This window comes from Tursiops truncatus, chromosome 4, assembly GCF_011762595.2.
Source record: "Tursiops truncatus isolate mTurTru1 chromosome 4, mTurTru1.mat.Y, whole genome shotgun sequence".
Lineage (NCBI taxonomy): Eukaryota > Metazoa > Chordata > Mammalia > Artiodactyla > Delphinidae > Tursiops > Tursiops truncatus.
In genome coordinates this window covers 85463699-85482240 of record NC_047037.1, presented here as the reverse complement: position 1 = coordinate 85482240, position 18542 = coordinate 85463699, and the positions used below count along the sequence as shown (strand labels likewise).

General features: G+C 36.7%; 1 protein-coding gene and 1 non-coding gene across 2 annotated transcripts in view; both read right to left on the bottom strand.

Moving 5' to 3' along the window:
- The window catches only part of SLC9C1 (solute carrier family 9 member C1), a 102131-nt gene that overhangs the window by 39483 nt on the left and 44106 nt on the right, over positions 1 to 18542 (bottom strand). The window contains exons 11-15 of the mRNA XM_073804229.1: positions 12313 to 12394; positions 9720 to 9886; positions 7722 to 7847; positions 4211 to 4305; positions 788 to 907 (exon numbers count right to left, since the gene is read on the bottom strand). Coding sequence (XP_073660330.1) covers positions 788 to 907; positions 4211 to 4305; positions 7722 to 7847; positions 9720 to 9886; positions 12313 to 12394 — 590 coding nt within the window. The remainder of the gene's footprint in view (positions 1 to 787; positions 908 to 4210; positions 4306 to 7721; positions 7848 to 9719; positions 9887 to 12312; positions 12395 to 18542) is intronic.
- TRNAR-CCG (transfer RNA arginine (anticodon CCG)) lies at positions 5706 to 5778 on the bottom strand. The gene has a single exon. It is a non-coding gene; the product is annotated as a tRNA-Arg (tRNA).

The window sequence follows — 18542 nt, the reverse complement described above, 5'->3', positions numbered from 1 at the left end:
TCCAGAAACCGACTTACTTCACCCTGTATGACAGACTCTAGGTCCATCCACCTCACTACAAATAACTCAATTTCGTTTCCTTTTATGGCTGAGTAATATTTCATTGTATATATGTGCCACATCTTCTTTATCCATTCATCTGTCGATGGACACTTAGGTTGCTTCCAGGGTGGGATAGGGAGGGTGGGAGGGAGGGAGACACGAGAGGGAAGAGATATGGGGATATATGTATATGTATAGCTGATTCACTTCTTTATAAAGCAGAAACTAATGCACCATTGTAAAGCAATTATACTCCAATAAAGATGTTAAAAAAAAGAATCCATAAACTGAAGGCTATATGTTATATGATTCTATCTATATAATACATTTGGAATAGGTAAATTCATAGAGACAGAAAGCAGACTAGTGCTATCCAGGAGCTGGGGGGGAAGAGAGAATGGGGAGTGACTGCTTAATGGGTACTGGATTTACATTTGGGGCAATGAAAATGCTGTGGAATTTGACAGAGGAGTTGGTTGCCCAACGTGAATATACTAAATAACCCTGAATGGTACACTTAAAAATGGTTAATGTTTAATCTTGTATGAAATTTACCTCTATAATAAAAGTTATTACACTATATCTTTTTTTCTTTAAGTAACTTTTTGTATGTATATAAGTAATTTCGTTGTAAACCACCTCAAAATATTTTACAAAGTATTCAGGATATAAATTTTTAAAAATAAATAGAAGGAAATTTCAAATGATTATAATAACATTTCTAGTAAGGTTTAAAAGCACTTACCTTGATGGGATCCCTTTTTCCTTTTTCGTATTATACACCCAGTTGAGCAATACTTTTCTAGTAAAGACAAGAATTTTTTTGCTTTCAGAATAATTCTTTATTGTCTCTGCACTCATATATCTAAAAAAAAGAAAAAAGAAGAAGAACCTTTAAATATGCTTTAAAATTTTTGAGATAAGTTTAATGCAGTATTGTCAGGAGGCAGGAAAACTATTTTGTCCAGTGACGACAGGAAATGAGACACTTTCATGGGCATAGGTCCAAGTCATGAAGATGTAGATGAAGGTGGATATATAATTATGAAGTTAGATTGTGGGACTCATCATTAAACAGAGAGTAAAAAAAAAAAAAATGGAGACAAATGTTTCAAAATAGAGAAGTCAAGTTTCAGGGAGAGAAAGCATACCATGATTCAAATATTTGGGATTCAAATATATGTGGGTTTTTGTGTTTGATCCTCCATTATCTGGGTGGCAGTGAACAAATTACCTCATTAACCTCTTTGCACTCAGAATGGAAGTAAAAATACTTATGTCAGCCTGGGAAACTTAAATGAGAAAGCATATATGAGGCATCCAGCCCAACTCACACATTCACCCATCTCTTTTCTTGCACCTTCTGCGCAAGTAATCAGGGAGTTTATGGGGAAAATACAAGTGGAGAAGTGAAAGAGTAAAAATGGTTACTTGGAGAAGTTGGTGCTCATAAACCGCCAAAAGACATTTGCCCCAGGTTGCCTGTAGGTTTCTTCTGGGTTTTTTGTTGAGGCAGTTCAGATCTATATGTTATCATTTGGTCTTGCTCAGCAAATTCCCTTGGTTTCATGAGGAACTTACCTGCTGCTGACCAGATACTTACATTGTCTTCATCAGAAGGAGGATGGGGCTCCATCCCTGGATCTGAGGCCCTACCTTAAAATGCAGCTTAATGGAAGGGCATTGGTGACTTAAGTACAAAGGTGGACCTTGTTCTTCCTATGGATTATGATGTTCTCAGCCTAAAATTTGGGCAATTTCTCTGTTACAAGGATACTGATATAATTAAAAAGAAGGAAGTTATTCCGTTCTCTGTGATTCAATATAATCATGTGATAATTACATGGAAAATCATGAATGTATATATGACTTGATTCATTTCTGATTTTTAAAACATTTGATTGAGCACCTTTTATGCTTGATAAATGCATGGGATAAACCATTAATACTGGTCTCTGCCCTCAAGAATCCAGAAGACTAGTGGAGTAAAACATGCAAACAACGGTTGCAGTTAAGTGTAGTAAGCGTTCTGCAGAGACAATAAGAGGACACTCTGGACCCACAAAGGAGGGTGTTGAATATAGTCTTGGGGAATCAGGAAACCTTCCTGAAGGAATTAATGTCTAAGCTAAGATTTGATCATTTCACAAGTTCCTATGAATCCTAAAATTCTGTGATATCAATGTGTGTGATATTTTACAGGCCAAATTATTGTGTTTTTCAGGCTCCTGAGTTCCTATTTTATATCAACATGTTCACTGTTTAGACCTGATTTAGGAAAAGAGTATGATCTCTCTAACTGGATAGTGAGGTAGGATAGCTTTGAACCCGTGCTCTGTAATTCATTAGTTAAATAACCCTGGGTAAATTATTTAATCTCTCTGTGCCCCACTTTCCCCATCTGCAAAATAAAGATAATAATAGCACTTATAGGATTTTTATGACATTGAATGGGTAATACATGTAATATGTTTAAAACTGTATCTGACACAAGACAATAAATATAAGCTCTATTCAAAGTATTGCTTCTTAGGCAATTACGCAGGCACTTAGCACAGGTCCTGGTACCTCTATTTAACCCCCTACTGTTTTTATCTTTAGACTTGTTTTCTTGCCACAGGGTACCCCAACAGGTGGGGCTATGGATAGGAATGATCAGCAGATGGTGAAATCAACTCCAAAGCAACACAGCAAAGCAGTTATCACTGAACACAAGTGTAATTAAGAGAAAGTTCTCTGATATGAACACCATTTCACTGATCTTGATATTCCCCAGTGCTGGCATATAGTTTTGCACACATTAGTATTCAATATTTATCTCTTGCATGTATAAATGAAAATGTAATAAATGTTTCAAAATTTGCCTTTGTTGCCCACTACGAGTCCTTTCACACCTTAACCCCATTTACTCTGGGTCCTCAGAGGCATATGTTGCTTCTGCCTTCGTGGATTTTAAGAGGAAAAATCAAGGTGGTGGGCTGAATTGCTCTATATAGGTACTGTTTTATATGTATTCTACATATGTTAACCTCTCCTGGACAATGCAGTGATACTACTTTTCAGCATGCCATTTGTTCATTCATTTAAAAACTTCCACTGTACATAGTGCATCTGTCTTTAAAGTATGAATCATATTGTTTTAAATTGATCACATCGGCCCAGCCTTCTCCCTCTACTTCACTAACATCGCTCAGGTCCCCTAAGCATTTGAGGGCCCTAGAGCAAAAGGGCAGGTGGAGGACTTGCACCATATATGGAAAGATAATGTCATAATGATTTACATGGCTAGGCTTGAAATTAAAACTCTTAGACTCTTTGAAAATCTGTACTCACACTGCAGTGAGAGCATGCTCTAGTATCTGGCTGTTTCTCTTCCCACACACAGCTTTATCTCTCACTGTACCTCAAGCCGGTGCATGTGAGTGGACACCAGGCTGGCACATGTCTTAGGTTTTGAGGGGTGCACACCAAGGGCCCAGTTTGCTTGTAAGATCATGACATAAGGGAAAAGGCCCAAGCGATCCTAGAAATAAGCTTAGGACCACTTGAGCAGGAAATTTTGGTGTCCGCAGTACCAGAAGTGAGATCTAGAACAAGAAGGTATGTCTGGGTTTTGGGTGGTCACTGTCGCAACTGCATTGCAGTTTAACTCATCCTCTGCCCAATCATACATCCTTCATCCTTCCACTCCACAGGGGATGATCTGAGGGTACTCCCTAACATGCTGACTTTGAGGAACTCATTGTCGACTCTGGAGGCTTGCATCTAAGGAAATCATTATGAGTATATGAGGAGAGGTTGTGCGTTGGGAAGATGTGCCTGGAAGAACTAAGGAAGTCTTTGACCTCAGTGAGGTATCTGAGTAGCCTAGAAGGAGGAGTGGTTTACCACAGCTTAGCTTTGCAGGGGTGGGCAAAAGGAGAAAGGGAAGAGCATCTCAGTCAGAAGCAGCAGCTGGTTCAAATGCACAGAGGTGTGAATGAGTGGAGCAAGTTTGGGAAACTGGAAGCAGGTGATTTGGCCTGGTTGTGGGGTGGAGAGCAGGCAGTGGCTTGCACGCATAATACTGGATGATCTCAAGTTACCGGACAAAAGCGGGAAACTCATTTGCACAATTTCCTAAATGCAGTGGCTTAGGCTGGAAGCTTTCTCCTGAAAATATACTTACTCTCCTTTCTCACCAAAGCTTCCTGCTGCACCTACCAGCACCTGGACTGCACTCTGGGACAGAGTCTCATTCCTGTATTGTCTCTGGTAGCTTGCCTAAAAGAAATGTTGAATCAAATCATTCTATAATATGGGTAACAGAGACAATATATTATTTTCTTTATGGAAAAATAATCTGTGAGAAAGAAGTCAAAATCCCCAAATAATCTGGTATCTTTATATAAAAAAAGTTTTTTCTCCTATGGAGTCCAGACCATGAGGTCAGTGCAGAAGGTAGGTCTGAGTTTTGGGTGGAATGAAAATGGTTATGCAGGAAACTAGGTTCCTCTAGATGTTAATTAGGTTTTCAAAAATAAGTGGAGTTCTGTGGCCAAATAAGTGTGGGAACTGTTGCAAACTATCCCCATCTTAAAAGTTTATAATGCATATTAGAATATTAAAAACTCTGAGAAATTCTACAGTAAGGAATTCTGATTTATAGCTTTATTTAATTCCACTTCCCCCAATATTTTGACAACAGAACTCTCTTGTCTCCAATCGATTCCCAGCATGAAATGAGCTGCTCCTGTGGTGCAGAACACAGACATTCATTCATTCAATCCATATACTGAGAGCCCACTCGACTTCTGTGTGCTGAACATTGTTGAGAATCAACTTCCTAAATTGGGATGTGTGATATGACTAAAGATTCCTGGTTCCATAGAAGACACTCTGTCTGCACAATTATTTACAGACATTGAAACATGGTTTTGCTCTTGGGGGATCCTAGAAAGGGACAGAACTAAATTTAAGGATGAATGGTCAAAAGGTTATTTGTCAGTAATGAAAGGAATTCTATAGAGTATCATTTTCTCCTTAAACTTCATTAAAATATTTGCAAAATAATGTAGCATTAAAATATTTTCAGTATCCTCAAAGATAAACACTGTAGTTTGTGGGGAAAATAAGAAAGCTGAAAGTCATATGGAGCTCACGAAAGCTTAGTGACATAAGTGACAAAGCAGTTAGATACTAGAAAAATGTTAACTCTTAAGTGATCCTTCATACCAAAATGTAAGAAGAATTTAGAGAATGGTTGATTCCTAACAATAACTGCCATCTCTGAGCTCTCTGTTATACTATTGAATTAACATAATTATGTTTTACAGAAAATTATTTAATTCTTGCAACAGCTTTATGAGGAAGGTATACGAATCTGCATAGATGAGAAAGATGAGGCTCCTCAGGGAGTTGAGCAGTTTTTTCAAGATCACATTGGAAACTCAGTTCTTTCTGAATTTAAAGCCTGCCTCTCTTTTCCCCCATTATGTTGTGCTGCTCTCCTGTGCCACTGTCTTACCATGCTGTGCTTCCTCTTCTTTCTTTTTTTAATTAGTTAATTAATTTATTTGTCTTCTCTGGGTCTTAGTTGCCGCACACAGAATCATCGTTGCCTTGTGTGGGTTCTTCCTTGTGGCATGTGGGATCTTTAGTTGCGGCATGCATGCGGGATCTAGTTCCCTGACCAGGGATCAAACCTGGGACCCCTGCATCGGGAGCATGGAGTCTTAACCACTGGACCACCAGGGAAGTCCCCCTCTTCTAACATACAGTAGTGGAGGAGATATTGCTCCTGTTAACAAGAGCTGGCTGAGATTTAAATAAAAACCCTCAGAGCTTTGAAAACTGCAATAACCAATTAATACTGTTGGGAACAGTGAACATTAGTATTGAGATTGCAGAAATCAAATCAACAAGCTAAGATACACATGAAAATATGTCTAGAACAAAGAAAGACTAAAAATATATGAGGTGAGATGAAGATCTGGAGAATAGAACAGAGAGATCCAATATACTTTGAAAAATAGGATTTCTGGATTAAGACCTAACACACAGCACAAAATCAATGAAGATATAATAGTAGAAAAAAAAAGTTTAAGGCAATAAATCAAAAAGGTACAGGAAGTATATATTGCAGAAAACAGGCTATCATGAGTGGAAGGAATCTAAGAGGTCATTCAGGTAGCATAATTTCCCCTTTTACAGATGGGGAGAATAATAACTTAAAAGAATATGTTCTGAGTCACATATCATATTAATAATAAAAGCAAGACTCAAAATGGAGTCTCCTGCATTGATTTTAAGGGTTCCTGAATACTATATTTTCCTGAAATAAATTAAAAATCTGGAAGTGACTCAAAGACATGATCTCATAAAATCTGCTGGTGGAACAAAGCATGATATGGGCATAAGTTCACCCTTCATGGCACTGCCTCAATTGCTTAAAGAAGTTATTTGGGTCCTTGGAAAGCTGTCTTTGAGACTCAGCTTGTCTGCCAGGACTACTGCTGAGGAGGGAATAATCATACCCTAAAGATCTTCCATTTCCCAAGTTAGACTGAGCAAGCAGAATCCTATATGCATGGAACAGAAGAGAAATCCATGACAGTTCCACAGGCAGTGAGGAAGGCCCAACATGAACATTTTGAGAGGATGAGTCATGGCAACTGGTCAAGATTCTGACCTGGATAGAAAATGGTAACTGGGCTGTTAGCATTTCCTCACAGAATCCTATATGCTACTGTGCTACAGAATTTCTTTAATTTTTACCCAAGATTTGATATGAAAACATACTAACCTATACCTGCAGTTACTAGTGGACTTGGTGGTATTCTTTCGGGAAAAACTGGTTCGGTCCAGAGATAGGCAGTGTCATGGAACTGACTGCATAACGCATCTGGTGGTAGAGCTCAGCTGTAATTCCTGCCATTGGGATCTGTGAAATTCCAAGTTCCTCAAAATAAAACACCTTCTACTTAAACTAATTTGAGTGGATTTCTTTTTCTTTTTGTCCTTTTCTTTTTTCTCTTTGCACTCAAGCAGATTCCTAAGACAATGCCAAACTTCCCTTTGCCTTTGTAAGCAATCTATTAAGCTGTGCAGGTGAGAATAACCAAGATGTCTTAAGCAAGGGAGAAACTTTTCAGTATAATTTTAGCCAATAATTTAATTTTTTAAATTCAAATTTTTTTTAGTATAGTACTGGCACAAAAACAGACATGTAGATCAATGGGACAGGATAGAGACCCCAGAAATAAAACCATGCACCTATGGTCAATTAATCTATGACAAAGGAGGCAAGAATTTACAATGGAAAAAGACAGTCTCTTTAATAAGAGGTGCTGGGAAAGCTGTACAGCTACATGTAGGAGAATGAGATTACAACATTTTCTCACAACACAAACCAAAATAAATTCAGAATTAAAGACCTAAATGTAAGACTGGAAATCACAAAACTCCTAGAAGAAAACATAGGCAGAACACTCTTTGACATAAATCGTAGCAATATTTTTTGGGATCTGTCTCCTAAGGCAAAGGAAACAAAGCAAAAATGAACAAATGGGCCCTAAGTAAACTTAGCAAAGGAGACCATTGACAAAATGAAAAGACAACCTACTGAATGGTAAAATAATATTTGCAAATGATATAAATGATAGGACAAAAATTTAAAAAGCGTATAATAAAATACTAACTATTTGTGCTGACAGGAGACGCCTCTTGGCCAGCTCCATTGCTTCAATATTAAGGGTCTCATCTATTTCCTTGTTACAGTGTATACATTTCACTTTTTGATGTTCTGCTTTTTCTTCTTGGCCCAACTAAATAAAACACAAATCAAAACCAAAAAATAATACTTGAACATTAACATATTGTTTAGCATAAACCTCAAGCAATTCACATACCATTTTGGTTTAAAAAAGTATAGAAATTTTGCTAGATACAGAAAAATGTTCAGATGAGTTTTCTCATCGTTTGCACAGTCATCTAGAAGGTAACATAATTGCCAGTTTTGGGGGGAAGGAGTTATATCATATTTTTACCTTTGCATGGCATTGGTAAAAGTTTATAAAAGCTACTACATTGCTGATCACACTTTAAACCACTGGTTCTGAAAGTGTGGTTCCCCAGCACCAGCAGCATCACCTGGGTATTGTTAGAAATGCACATTCTCAAACCCCACCATAGACCTGCTGAATCAGAGACTGTGGGGAGATGGGACAGCAGTCTGTGTTTTTACAAACCCATTCCATGATTCTGCTACAGCTAAAGTGTGACAACCACTGCTTTAAACTAATCACTTAAGGTAGAATAAAAAGTGAACATGGCTGTTAGGAAATGGGTATATGGATAACTCCATTTTATAGATGAAAAAAGTTGAAGCTTAGATAAAATAAAAGGTTTATATAAAGATCACAAAGCATCTATTAAGTGATAAATCTAGGATATGAACCCAGATTTTCTGAGTCTAAAGCCAATGTTCTATCTATAACACTAGAATATCCCTCATGTCAGCAACATAAAGAGGAGAATGTAGTTGTTTAATTATCTGCCTTCTGAAACAGATCAAATACCAGAGTGGTGACCTCAACCCTGACTTTGCATTAGAATTAGCTGGGTAAATGGATTAAAAATATATATTCCTGGGACCCTCCTCAGACCATCTGCATCAGAATCTCCTGGGCAGAGGCTGGGAAATCAATCCGTATTTTTTAATAAGCTTTCCCAGTGATTCTGATGCAGCCAGATTAACAAAAGGCCACAATCAGATATTGGGAGCTACTATAAAAAATCCTTAGATTTGACTTGGTACTTTTCTTATCCAGAAATCCTGGCAATATTCCTGCAGACACAAGGCTTGATTCTGAGCCCCCACCTGGAGCTTCAAGCACCTGTTAGAGAATTTAAAATGGAGTTTTAGAAATCCTATTTCATAGCAACCAATTATCTTATGTCTACAGTCATAGAAGTTGGCCCCTCATATTGTTTGATGCAGAAAAACATTGCAGTGAAAATTGGACTTAATGTAGGAGATGGCAACCCAGAAGAAGCATTGAGCAGATACCAGGACAACTTTTATTATTTCTCCTTGTGGCATTCATGAGAGCTAATGAATTATGAACTCATATATGAATTAGAAGTCTGACCATGGAGATTCTAAAGCATATCTCAGAAGCAGGAGGTGACATTTCACGACATCTAATCGTATGACACTGGCTTTGAATTCTATTTTATATTACAAAGTAATATATATATAGATATATGTATAATTTTTTTTTTTTTTTTGCAGTACGCGGGCCTCTCACTGTTATGGCCTCTCCCGTTGCGGAGCACAGGCTCCGGACGCGCAGGCTCAGCGGCCATGGCTCACGGGCCCAGCCGCTTCACGGCATGTGGGATCCTCCCGGACCAGGGCACGAACCCGTGTACCGTGAATCAGCAGGCGGACTCTCAACCACTGCGCCACCAGGGAAGCCCTACGCTGTCTTTTAAAGGCAGCTCCAATACACTAGTCCTTCTTTTGAATTTACAGTACATACTTGCTATACTCAAAGGGGTTGTCAGTTCTACTTTGCCCCATAGTGGTCACAAAAATCCCGAAGAACTGTGAATTAATATTTATAACATTTATACTTATTTAAGGGCAATCATATCCACTTTGAAGGAATAAACAAAAGATATTACTTGCTTACTGCATATGGGTTTTGCAGCATAATTGCTTTCTCAACCATGTTCCAATCTGCGTTAGCAAGATCTTTGTCAAATTTGAGTGCAGAGGCTACAGATATGGTTAGTTCTTGAAAGTGTTGAAATGTATAATACAGTGATTTATACTTTGTTGATGTGACATCATGAAGACCTTTGATACAAAGAACACATTTTATAAATAGTAGACATCATCATTTTAATGATATATATAAAATATACATATATACATATAGATGTGTAGGAGATATATGCAGGAGGTATAGATATACATATACATATATGTACTCAGTGTATGTGTAGATATATACATATATTTCCCACCTATACATAAGGTCATATATATAAGTATTTATGATATATATTTATTTATCTCCAGATGTATACATTTGACCCTTGAACAATATGGGAGTCAGGGGTGCCAACCCTCCACGCATATAACTTTATAGTTGGCCATTCATATCCATGGTTGTGCATCCTCAGATTCAATAAGCAGGTTTGTGTTATACTGAAGTATATATTAAAATTTTTTTTTAATTAAAAAAAATTCATATCCACTTATAAGTGGATTGGTGTAGTTTAAATTCATGTTGATCAAGGATTAACTGTGTGTGTGTGTGTGTGTGTGTGTGTGTGTGTGTATGTATATATATCTCCAGACCTCAATGTTTGAAGGAATCTTACTACCAGACACAAATTCCCTTTTTCTGAGCCATAGAAGTTTCTTTGGAAAGCAATAATGTTCCATGAGCAAATGTTCACTGCTCTCAGTGCAAGTAAACAGATGCTCCACAATAAGAATTTTAGGTTTATTTAGCTACTAAGTAGAACATCTGATAAATTGAAAATTTTTACCTCTTTAATCTGTTTTTTCCATTTTACTATGTTAAGGCTCAGAAAATAAAAAAAGTAAATGAAAGGAAAGATTTTGTTGCAAATATGAGGATGAAGGTGCAATATTATCAATAAACATAGAATTTAAGATTGGTTACAAAATGCCATATGAATGAAAACTCTGCGTGTAACAAGAAAGGGTGATAAAGCAGTTAAGAATACAATGGATTAAAAACATTAGAGCAATTTGTTTTTAGTTCTTTAACTGTCATTATCAAGCCATGTGACCTTAGACGAGAACTTTTAACTCTTTAGATTTCAATTTATCAATTGTTAAAAAGTAGGGGATTGAAACAGTCATATTGTATAATGCAGTTGCCTCCTAAAACTAGTATTTCTGCTTCTATTCTCTTCATAGCTCCCAATCAGCTATCCACAGAACGAGAGTTGTCTTTTTAAGGACCTTATTCATAAAATTACACTTAGTTGCTTAAAACCAACCAAGAAATCCATTTATCCCTTAGAATAAAATCTTAAAATTTAAGGTCCTTCATTATCTAACTCTTTCCCTACCTCTCCCATCTGAACTTCCTTCACTATTGGCATTGTTCTCGAAGGTCCCAGCACCTTACCTTCTTTCTTTGAACACACTCATTTTCTAATTTCCTCAGGAATCTATTACCTGTTGTGTTTTCTATTTTATTTATATGTGGTTTGTTGATTTTTATACAAAAATGACTCTCTGATATTACCTTATTTGACTTGTTTACTGCCTGTTTCTCCTCTCTCCATCAACTCAGAAATCTTTTTTGTCTTCATAATGCATCACTATCAGTTAGAATAATGACTGGCATATAAGAGGCTCTTAACAAAAAGTTTGTCAAATAACTGAATAAACTTATTGTATAATTTTACTTAAACTGGACTAATGTAAATAAGTAATCTTTTTTTTTAATTGGAGTAAAATTGCTTTACAATGTTATGCTAGTTTCTGCTGTACAATGAAGTGAATCAGCTATATATATACCTATATCCCCTCCCTCTTGGACCTCCCTCCCACCCTGCCCCCCATCCCACCCATCTAGGTCATCACAGAGCATGGAGCTGAGCTCCCTGTGCTATACAGCATGTTCCCACTAGCTATCTATTTTACACATGGTAGTGTATTTATGTCAAACCTAATCTCCCAATTCGTTGTACCCCTCCCTTCCCCCTGTGTGTCCACATGTCCGTTCTCTATGTCTACATCTCTATTCCTGCCCTACAAATAGGTTCATCTGTACCATTTTTCTAGATTTCACATATACGTGTTAATAATATACGATATTTGTTTTTCTCTTTCTGGCTCTTTCTCTTTCTGGCTCTGTATGACAGACTCTACATCCATCCACATCTCTACAAATGACCCAATTTCATTCCTTTTTTATGGCTGAGCAATATTCCATTGTATATATGTACCACATCTTCTTTATTTATTCATCTATCGTTGGACATTTAGGTTGTTTCCATGTCCTGGCTATTGTAAATAGTGCTGCAATGAACACTGGGGTACAAGATTATTGCTTATTGGCCTAACAAGCTTATTGGCCTAAACAATTCATATGACTTTACATAGAGATCCAATTTCCTCTTCAATTAGACACCATTGATTTGTATTTATATGGCTTCTTTCTTCATTATTAACAATTCTTTAGCATGTTTGGAATATTTTTCTCTTCACTCAGAATATGAATTTGCAGGGCTTACCGAGTTTAGTAACTGCCATTGGCAAAATAAATCTATTGACAATCAGGCTAATTAAGGATACTGACACTCCATGAAATAATATCTGGAATAGAAAAAAAAAAGTAAGTTTTCATCACAATGTCATATAATATACTCTATATTTACCAATGTAAATTAAGCTAGGATGTACTATGTCAATAGATACTCATGGCAGAGGGGAATTTGGATGTCAGACATGATGAAAGTACTCTGGGGATTCTCTATCTTCTTGCATGTGCTTCATTCACATTTTGGAACCAAACCAAAAATCAGGACACATGGTTTGACAAATATTTATGTACATATGAAGACATTAGGGGAAAATACTTGTTCTTAAATTCTATTACTGCACTTCTTGAGCCCTGGAAATATACTTGTGCTTCACCAGTTCTCATCCACCATACACACCTCCATATACACAGCCACACAGTTCTCTGCTCAACATTATCAGCACATCTGTATGAAATAATTCTCTCCACTTAGGAAAAGAGGACAACTCAGAGGTCTTGGTATGTTTGCTCCACCTCATACTTTGCCTCTCTGGCATCTCATTGCCAGCAGGGAGGAGCAATTGATGTCTTTGGTGCCACCTGTTTCTTTTCTCCATTTATATCCCAAGTTAATCTCCATGGACAGATGAAGCGACACTTTTCAATTTGATACTACATACTTCCATCGTTTTATGGAATTCTAACTTCCAGAACTTATTTTAAACTCTTAGCCAGTCCTCTATTCTTTGGCTACAAAGAAAGGTTAGAGACAGAGCATGAAACCACACCAGAGGCCTTCAAGTTTGCACACTAGGATCACCAGAGAAACTTTAAAATATTGGTGCCCAGGATGGTGCCACTGAATATTCTGATTTAATTCTTCAAGGGTGCAGCCCAAACACTGGTAATTAGAAAAACCAAGGTATAATCTACACACATTGAAATGTACTTATGTATCATTTGATAAGTTTTGACAGTGCATACACCCATATAAACCTCAGTCCTATCAAGATGTAGAATATTCTCATATCCCTCCAAATTTCTCCAGTGCTGCTCCAATCAATCCCCACCTGACACGAGGCAACTACTCTTCTATTTCTATTTCTATAGGTGAGATTTGCCAGTTCTAAAACCTTCATTTAAATTGAATATTATGTTTCTCATTGTAGTTTTAATTTGCATTCCCCTAGAGTAATGATGTTAAGCATTTTAATGTGCTTAGTGGTATATATCTTTCTTTTTGAAACATTTGTTCAACTCTTTTGCCTATTTTTTATTTTTATTTTTATTGCAGTACACGGACCTCTCACTGTTGTGGCCTCTCCCATTGCAGAGCACAGGCTCCAGACACTCAGGCTCAGTGGCCATGGCTCACGGGCCCAGCCGCTCCACGGCATGTGGGATCCTCCCAGACCGGGGCATGAACCCGTGTCTCCTGCATCAGCAGGCGGACTCTCAACCACTGCACCACCAGGGAAGCCCTTTGCCTATTTTTTAAATTGGGTCATTTTTCTTTTATTATAAAATTGTAGAAATTTTGAAAAATATATTCTGGATAAAAGTGCATTCTCATACAGATTACCAACAGGCACATGAACAGAAGTTCAATATCACTAATTATTAGAGAAATGCAAATCAAAACTACAATGAGGTATCACCTCACACCAGTCAGAAGGGCCATCATTAAAAAGTCTACAAATAACAAATACTGGAGAGGGTGTGGAGAAAAAGGAGCCCAGCTACACTGTTGGTGGGAATGTAAATTGATACAGCCACTATGGAGAACAGTATGGAGGTTCCTTAAAAAACTGAAAATAGAGTTACCATATGATCCTACTCCTGGGCATATATCTGGAGAAAACTCTAATGTGAAAAGATACATGTGCAGCAATCTTCACTGCAGCACTATTTACAATACATGGAAGCAATCTAAATGTTCATCCACAGATGAATGGATAAAGAAGTTATATATATATACAATGGAATATTACTCAGCCATGAGAAAGAGTGAAATGATGCTATTTGCGGCAACTTGGATGGGCCTAGAGATTATCATACTAAGTGAAGTAAATCAGACAGAGAAAGACAAATATCATAGGATACACTTATGTATGGAATCTAAAAAATGATACAAATAAACTTATTTACAAAACAGAAATAGACTCACAACAGGAAGCAAACCCCTGGTTACCAATGGGTTTAGCAGTGGTGGGGGGAGATAAATTAGGAGTTTGGGATTAACATAGGCACACTACTATATATAAAATAGGTAAGTAACAGGACCTGCTGTATAGCACGTGGAACTATATTCAATATCTTGTAATAAACTATAATGGAAAAGAATCTGGAAAAGAGTATCATTTTTCTGTATACCTGAAACTAACACAACATTATGAATTAGCTATATTTCACTAGAAAAATACAGAAAAATGTGCATTATCAGATATATGTGTTATGGATATTTCTTCTCAGTTTGTGACTTACATTATCCATTTATGTAAAGCTATCTTTTGGTAAGCAAACATTTTTAATGTTGAGAACTCCAATTACTATTGTTTTTTTGATCTGAAAACCCTTTGTCTATTCCAAGGTTGCAAAGGTATTCTCTTATGTTTTCTTCTGAAGTTTTAGGGCTTTTGATTTTATATTTATGTTTATGATGCATCTCTAAGCACTTTTACATATGGTGTGAGGTAAAAATGAAGGTTTTACTTTCTTTGGCAACTTATTTGCCTTATAACTGGGAGTCTGTACTTTTAGGTTGCCTTCATCCATTTCCTCCATCTCCTCTCACCACCTCTGGCCATCACCAATATGTTCTCTGTTTCTATGAGCTCAGTTTTCTTAGATTCCACAAATAGTTTCTTGAATGTTAAACTAATATTTCTGGACATATTTTTTTGATAGTCTATTTGATCATAATGTCATACTTTTTATATATTTAAAATTAATTGGCTACATATTTTCTAAGAATTTTTGCATCATGTTTACTTAATGGTTTTGTTTGTTTGTAATTATCTTTGCTGGGGTTTAGTATCAGAGTGGGCTGGCCACATAAAATTAGGAAGTGTTCCATCATTTTCTATTTTATGAGAGAGTTTATGTAGAATTGTTATCATTTATTCCTTAAATGTTTGGCAGAATTTTCTAGTCAAGCCATCTGGGCTTCTAGTTTGTGAGACAGTTTTAATTTATATACCCAATTTCTTTAGCAGATATAGGGCTATTCAGATTTTCTATTTTCTTTTGTGTCACTTTGGGTAAGTTGTGTTTTTGAGGAGTTTAACCATTTTCATCTAAGGTATTGAATTATTCTGACAAAAAGTTATGCATAATTTCTATTTATTACTATTTTAATAACTGTATAACTTGTAGGCATGTTTTCTTTTTAATTACGGATATCAGTAATTTGTTCCCTATCTCTTTCTGTCTGTCTCTGTCTCCCTCTCTTGCTCTTTTTTAAAGTTTATCATTTTATTTATTTTATTTTTTTAACATCTTCATTAGAGTAAAATTGCTTCACTGTGTTGTGTTAGCTTCTGCTGTATAACAAAGTGAATCAGCTATACGTATACACATATCCACATATCCCCTCCCTCTTGCATCTTATCCCACGTGTCCAGGTGGTTAAAAAGCACCGAGCTGATCTCCCTGTGCTATGCAGCTGCTTTCCACTAGCTATCTATTTTACATTTGGTAGTGTCTATATGTCCGTGCCACTCTCTCACTTCGTCCCAGCTTACACTTCCACCTCCCTGTGTCCTCAAGTCCATTCTCTATGTCTGCGTCTTTATTCCTGTCCTGCACCTAGGTTCTTCAGAACCATTTTTTTATTCCATATATATACATTAGAATACAGTATTTGTTTTTCTCTTTCTGACTTACTTCACTCTGTATGACAGACTCTAGGTCTATTCACCTCACTACAAATGACTCAATTTAGTTTCTTTTTATGGCTGAGTAATATTCCATTGTATATATGTGCCACATCTTCTTTATCCATTCATCTATCAATGGACACTTAGGTTGCTTCCATATCCTGGCTATGGTAAATAGAGCTGCAAAGAACATTGTGGTACATGACTCTTTTTGAATTATGGTTTTCTCAGGGTATATGTCCAGTAGTGAGATTGCTGGGTCATATGGTAGTTCTAGTTTTAGTTTTTACAGGAACTTCCATACTGTTCTCCATAGTGGCTGTACCAATTTACATTCCCACCAACAGTGCAAGAGGGTTCCCTTTTCTCCGCAGCCTCTCCAGCATTTATTGTTTGTAGCTATTTTGATGATGGCCATTCTGACTGGTGTGAGATGATATCTCATTGTAGTTTTGATTTACATTTCTCCAATGATTAATGATGTTGTGCATCCTTTCATGTGTTTGTTGGCAATCTGTATATCTTCTTTGGAGAAATGTCTATTTAAGTCTTCTGCCCATTTTTGGATTGGGTTTTTCTTTTTTTTTTGATATTGAGCTGCATGAGCTCCTTGTATATTTTGGAAATTAATCCTTTGTCAGTTGCTTCATTTGCAAATATTTTCTCCCATTCTGAGGGTTGTCTTTTGGTCTTGTTTATGGTTTCCTTTGCTGTGCAAAAGCTTTGAAGTTTAATTAGGTCCCATTTGTTTATTTTTGTTTTTATTTCCATTTCTCTAGGAGGTGGGTCAAAAAGGATCTTGCTGTGATTTATGTCATAGAGTGTTCTTCCTATGTTTTCTTCTAAGAGTTTTATAGTGTCTGGCCTTATAAGAGGTCTTTAATACATTTTGAGTTTATTTTTGTGTATGGTGTTAGGGAGTGTTCTCATTTCATTCTTTTACATGTAGCTGTCCAGTTTTCCCAGCAGCACTTATTGAAGAGACTGTCTTTTCTCCATTGTATATTCTTGCCTCCTTTATCAAAGATAAGGTGACCATATGTGTGTGGGTTTATCTCTGGGCTTTCTATCCTGTTCCATTGATCTATAATTCTGTCTTTGTGCCAGTATTATACTGTCTTGATTACTGTAGCTTTGTAGTATAGTCTGAAGTTAGGGAGCCTGATACCTCCAGCTTCATTTTTCTTTCTCAAGATTGCTTTGGCTATTCGGGTTCTTTTGTGTTTCCATACAAGTTGTGAAATTTTTTGTTCTAGTTCTGTGAAAAATGTCATTGAGAGTTTGATAAGGATTGCATTGAATCTGTAGATTGCTTTGCGTAGTATAATCATTTTCACAATGTTGATTCTTTCAATCCAGAAACATGGACTATCTCACCGTTTGTTTGTATCATCTTTAATTACTTTCAACAGTGTCTTATTGTTTCCTGCATACAGGTCTTTTGTCTCCTTAGGTAGGTTTATTCCTAGGTATTTTGTTCTTTTTGTTACAATGGTAAATGGGAGTGTTTCCTTAATTTATCTTTCAGATTTTTCATCATTAGTATATAGGAATGCCAGAGATTTCCGTGCATTAATTTTGTATCCTGCTACTTTACCAAATTCATTGATTAGCTCTAGCAGTTTTCTGGTAGCATATTTGGGATTCTCTATGTATAGTATCATGTCATCTGTAAACAGTGACAGCTTTACTTCCTCTTTTCTGATTTAGATTCCTTTTATTTCTTTTTCATCTCTGATAGCTGTGGCAAAAACTTCCAAAACTATGTTGAATAATAGTGGTGAGAGTGGGCAACCTTGTCTTTTTCCTGATCTTACTGGAAATGGTTTCAACTTTTCACCATTGAAGACGATGTTGGCTGTGGGTTTGTCATATATGGCCTTTATTATGTTGAGGAAAGTTCCCTCTATGCCTACCTTCTGCAGGGTTTTAATCATAAATGGGTGTTGAATTTTGTCAAAAGCTTTCTCTGCATCTATTGAGATGATCATATGGTTTTTCTCCTTCAATTTGTTAATATGGTGTGTCACATTGATTGATTTGCGTATATTGAAGAATCCTTGCATTCCTGGAATAAACCCCACTTGATCATGGTGTAGGATCCTTTTAATGTGCTGTTGGATTCTGTTTGCTAGTATTTTGTTGAGGATTTTTGCATCTATGTTCATCAGTGATATCGGCCTGTAGTTTTCTTTCTTTGTGACATCTTTGTCTGGTTTTGGTATCAGGGTGATGGTGGCCTCGTAGAATGAGTTTGGGAGTGTTCCTCTCTCTGCTCTATTTTGGAAGAGTTTGAGAAGGATAGGTGTTAGCTCTTCTCTAAATGTTTGATAGAATTCACCTG